General features: G+C 50.3%; 1 protein-coding gene across 1 annotated transcript; it reads right to left on the reverse strand.

Annotated features, from left to right (window-relative positions):
- Positions 1–1,466: 1,466 nt before the first annotated feature.
- On the reverse strand, positions 1,467–3,650 carry LOC116422640 (forkhead box protein L2-like). The gene has a single exon (XM_031961558.1). The coding sequence runs from the start codon at positions 2,331–2,333 to the stop codon at positions 1,467–1,469; it is 867 nt and encodes a 288-aa protein (XP_031817418.1). The 5' UTR covers positions 2,334–3,650.
- Positions 3,651–5,442: the final 1,792 nt, after the last annotated feature.

Raw genomic sequence — 5,442 nt, forward strand, 5'->3', positions numbered from 1 at the left:
TTGGCATCTTTCCTGAAATGTATAGTCTTTGAAAGGGTCAGGGTATCGGAGGTCTCCCTAACTTCCAGAGCAATTATCTATCAACTCTCTCCTGCTGCCTTAGCTTGGGGTAAATATTTATTCTCATGCCTCTGGGTCCCATTATTATTAGGGAAGATGCCGGCTAGCACCTATTCTCCCCAAGCCAAAGGAGAATCTAGATTCATCCAAGTTGGAAGGAAACATGAAGCATCTCTTTGGCTTGATCCATATGGGAACAAGAATCCTTTCTGAAATATCTTTGATTGATTGACCAGTCATTCCCCCACCAGGCTTGAACTAAATAAACATTTATTGATTTAGATTAAAAAAAAAAAAGTGGAACCTTTTATGCACAATAGAACTGGGATTTCATTTTCTCAATGAAACTTATTGAAAAGTCCAAAGGAAACTTAGAATGTTAATGAAAAACTTCAGTTCTGCTTAACTGCCCCTCTCCGCCCCCACACTCTCCCATGACCAGAAGGGAGGAAGAACAGGAGCCCTGAGTGTACTGTGCCTGAGCAAGAGAGAACAATAACAAGAAGAGTCTAAACAAGTATGTCCAAAGAGTGGCTGTTTTTCCCTAAGGAGGATTGGGGTTTAAAAAGAAACAACTCAAACAAGCAAGCACATAAAACATCTCTTTTGGCTCTGCCAAGACTCCCCTAGTCCCTTGGGGCTGAATGGAGGCTCCTAAATCATCTGGCTGAGGGCTGGTTCCAAAAAGCAGAGGGGGCGGGAAGCTGGCCAGCCGTGGGCTCCGGGTCTGGGCAGAACAAGCAATCCCCCGATTTCTGGGCTTCACAAGCAGGTCCTCATCTTGCTTCAAAGGGAAGGGAAGCAACTCCAAATCCCAAACAGCTGCAACTTGGGCTCTTGGGATCTTAGAAAAAGGCAATTATTCTTGTTGAACCCAAACTGCCGTCCAGATTCTCCAGAATCCACCCAACTCACAAACCACAGTATCGACCACTGGTGGCGGCTCCCTTGGGCCAGCTTCACCTCCCTCCCTCATTATTCTCAGCCGCCACCACCACCGCCGACCAGTCCCATCCAAGTAGGAATCCCCGTTTCCTGGGCAAAGTCCCTTCCCCTCAACTCATCAACTACAGACTCACCAGAAACCCCGTTGGTGCGCTTTCTATTTTTGTTTGTTTTTAAACAGGGAAAAAAAACTCGATTGAAGGTCTGAGCCAGAATTTGTTTCCAGAAAGAAGTGGGGGGGGGGGGGGAGAGGAGGGGTAAACCTCAGTAAGAAGCCACTGGTCAGGTCCCAGCTCTATCCCGGAAGCTTCCGAACGAGATGGCTCAGGGAACCATCCTAGAAATCTTGCTCTTTTGGCAGGGTAGGGGTGGGGAAATTCCAGTGCAGCGTCTGATGTCAGAGATCCAGCTTAGGGAAGGAGGGGGGACCCGCGGAGGGAATTCCTGGGGGGTGTCCGACGTCAGAAATCCAGTTGGACTGAGGTTGGGGAGGAGAGCTGGGGTGGGAATTCCTGGGGAGCAGCGGCCGTCAGAAGTCCCGCTTGCGGAAGGCCACCGACGCTCCACGGAGGCTGGACAGCTCCTGCTCCCCCCCAGTGGATGGACAGCGGGGCGGCTGCCGCAGGGGCCGGGGCTCTGTAGCCGCTTGCAGCCTCCCCAGGATTCCGAGGCTGGCGGGGCTCGGGGCTCTGCGAGAAGGCACTGTAGCTCCCGGGTGACCCCCCGACGGCAGGGGCGCAGCCCGGCTGCAAGTAGGTTGGCTGCGGCTGGCCCAGCGCCCAGGGATCGCCCAGCAGGTAGAGCGGACGCTGGGGCACGCAGCAGGGCAGCTCGGGGAAGGAGAGGGGCGAGGGCGCAGGGGAGCGCCCCGTCGGGGGCCCGGGGGGCTGCGGAACGCGAGGGCGGGGACGCCGGCGCCGGCGCCGGCGATAATCGCCCTGGTCGAACATGTCCTGGAAGGCCGGGTCCAGGGCCCACAGGTTGCCTTTGCGCTCTCCGGGGGCTCCGGGGCCGCCGTCGCGGGGCACCTTCACGAAGCACTCGTTGAGGCTGAGGTTGTGGCGGACGCTGTTCTGCCAGCCCTTCTGGTTGCGCTCGTAGTAGGGGAAGCGACCCACGATGTACCGGTAAATCCCACTCAGGGGGAGCCGCTGCTCCGGGCTCTCCTTGATGGCCATGGCGATCAGCGCCACGTAGGAGTAGGGGGGCTTCTGCAGGGCGTCTGGCCCTGCTCTCCCGGCCAAGTCGGCCGCGCCTCTGCCGGCGAGCTCCGCCGCCGAGGAAGCTCCCGGGGGCCCGGGCTGGGCGGCGAAGTCCTGAGTAGCCATCGCTTTCCTTCCACGCTTTCGGGGCGCTGGGGAGCGCGCGCTCTATCCGCTGCGCCCCTGGACGGCCCCGGAGGCCCAAGGATCTGCTCGCCTTGCTCCTCCTGGCCTAACCGCGGGCTCTCTGCGCTCTCTTCCAGGCCGCCCCCTCCCCTGGACTGGGGCAGACCCAGTTTGGTGTCTCGGAGGCTCAGAGGGTCCAAGAACGAGGACCCAAACTGTTAACGCCTTCCCTCCCCCGAGCTCGCGTCCCGTGCAGGCCGAAGGATAGAGGCGCAGCCTGCATCCCTGGGTTGAGTTAAATTCGTCGGAGCTCTCTCACCAGAGGGAATGGATGCTGTCCGGAAGATGAATCGGTTAGAAGGAAATTCTGGAAACCGAGCTCAATTCTACCCCTGGAGTCCATAATGGAGTTAGAGAGGCGTCCCTGCCCCTGGACCCTTGACTTGTACCCACTGCGCTCACTTGAACAGATTCATGAAAACGGGAGCGATGGAGGCGCACTCCCATGCCCTCTGCCCTTTACTCCTTAGTTGCCCAGACTTTGTCCCTTCCCCTCACTCCCCATCCCCAGCCCCTGATCAGGAGGACTCCCCACCCGCAGAGTGTCTGCCCCCAGACTCTCCTCCACTCTGCTTGTAGGCTGTGAGCTGGAGGGAGGAGTTCTTGGCAGCTGGGAGGGAGATTAGAGCTTAAAATTCTGCCTACGAGGAGCGACCCTCCCCTCTGTGCTCCTCGGACTGGTTTTATTTTTAACTCTTAAGCCGTACATACACGTGTGTGTGTTTTCCCCACCTAACACTTGTGTCTGGCAGCAGCAAAATTTAGACAAAGTGAGGGGCCCCTTTGGCATGGAGGGGGTGGGGGTGGCAATAACGAGTGATCTCTGGTAAGAAAGCCTGACTCGACCTCCCCTAGGCCAAGAGGGAGCTGGCCAGCGGGCAATTGTGTCCAGGGTCGCTGGCAGGCTGAGGATTAAGCCAGAACCACAGCCCAGTTGCCTCAGCCCTGATCTACTCTTTTCTTAGTGGCTTAGAAAAATGATAGTAACTGATATTTATATCACAATGAAATGATGACAAAATGCTTATTGTACATCATCTCATTAAAGTTTACATGCGTGATCTCATCTGAACAGCACAATAGCCTTGTGAGATGGGTGCCAGGAGTTTTATTCTGTGTGGTGAGAGAGGAAATGGGGAAATCAGTATATTTGGGATGACCCTAGACACACAGTACTGCTCGGTGATTCGGGTAGCCCACCAATCCTAGAAAGTTATATCAAGGCTGGCTCTCTTTGCCAAAGAGATCATAAAAGAGGGGGGAAAAGAACCAGTGTGAAAAATGTTTGTAGCAGTTCTTTTTGTAGTGGCAAGGAACTAGAAATTAAATGGATGCCCATCAGGTGAATTCATTGTTATATGAATTAATGGAATATTATTGCTCATTAAGAAATGATGAGCAGGCTGATTTTAGAAAAGCCTGGAGCCTTACATGATGCTGAATGAAGTGAGCAGAATTAAGAGAACATTGGACATAGTAATAAGATCATGTGATGCACTTGGCTCTTTTCAACAATGCAGTGACTCATGGTAATTCCAATAAATTTGGGATGGAAATTGCCATTTAAATCCGGATAGAGAACTACAGAGATGGAACATGGATCAAAGTATAGTGTTTTCACTTTTGTTTTCTTTCTTGTGATTTTTCCCCCCTTTTGATCTGATTTTTCTTGCACTACAAGTATGGAAATATGTTTAAAAAATTGATCCAGCAGTGTCTCTACTGGATTTGTATCCCGAAGAGATTATAAAAGAAAGGTTTGACATGTGTAAAAATGTTTGTAGCAGCCCTTTTTGGAGTAGCAAAGAACTGGAAGTTGAGGGGAAAAAAAAGCCCATCAGTTGGGGAATGGCTGAATGATGCTATATGAAGTAGTGGAATATTATTGTTCTATAAGAAATGACAAGTAAGCTGATTCAGAAGAGCTTGGAAAGACTTACATGAACTGATCCTAAGTGAAGTGAGCAGAACCAGGAGAACACTGTACACAGCAACAAGATTATGTGATGATCAACTGTGATGGGCTCAGCTCTTTTCAACAATGAGATGCTTTAAAGCAATTCCAATAGACTTGTGATGGGAAGAGCTATTCCCATCCAGTGAGGGAGCTACAGAGACTGAACCCGGAGCAAAACAGTGTTTTCATCTTTTGTTGTTGTTTATTTGTTTGTTTACTTTTTTCTTTTTTTGTATCTTTTCCCCTTCTGGTCTAATTTTTCTTGCACAGTATGACAAATGGGGAAATGTTTAGAATTGCCATGTTTAACATATCAAATTGCTTGCTGTCTAGGGGAGGGAGAGAGGGAGAAAAATTTGGAACACCAAGTCTCACAAAAATGAAATGTTGAAAACTTTCTTTACATGTATTTGGGAAAATAAAATACTATTGAAAATTTTCAAACAAGAAGTTACAGTGAGGGCTGGCCTGCAGATGGTAGAATTTCTGCATCCAAAAATTACCAGCCAATAAAATCCAGGTCTTATCCCTTCAGAGATGAGGAAACATTCTTAGAAAGAGGTGATGGCGGGTCTATTCTCATATAGTATCTGAGGTGAGATTTCCAATCTGTCTCCTGATTCTAAGTCTACACCAATAGAAAAATGTTTCTTCATCTTGCAAGCTGTCTAGTTCAATGGAAAGCTAGATTTCCCCCTTCCTCCTTTCCCTTCTCCAAACATGGTTTTCTAAGAAATGTTTTTCAACTTCTAAAAGTTTGAAGTCTCAGAGACAGCATGGTTTGGTGACTTGGAATCAAGAAACCCCAAGTTCCAATCTAACCTCTACCAGTGGCTGTGTGAATGTGAACCCCTTCTTGGCAGTTTTCTTCAGCACTATTCCCCTTTGCCCACTGCCACTTTCTTCTCCCCACACAGGGCTCCATCATCTGTCTCTGCCTTGGATGCTCACTCTCTCCATCACTGCCTCTAGTGTCTCTCCTCTGGTTTCCTTCCAGACTCAGCTTCAATGTCTGGGAGGCATTTAAGGTCCCCTGGCATTTAGTATTTTCTTCCTTGAGGTTGCAGACTCGGTCAGCATCTTATATGTATC

Source organism: Sarcophilus harrisii, chromosome 3 (assembly GCF_902635505.1).
Source record: "Sarcophilus harrisii chromosome 3, mSarHar1.11, whole genome shotgun sequence".
Lineage (NCBI taxonomy): Eukaryota > Metazoa > Chordata > Mammalia > Dasyuromorphia > Dasyuridae > Sarcophilus > Sarcophilus harrisii.

Excerpts from the sequence above, each read along its gene's own strand:
- LOC116422640 (XM_031961558.1), bottom strand. The coding sequence starts at position 2,333 with ATGGCTACTCAGGACTTCGCCGCCCAGCCCGGGCCCCCGGGAGCTTCC.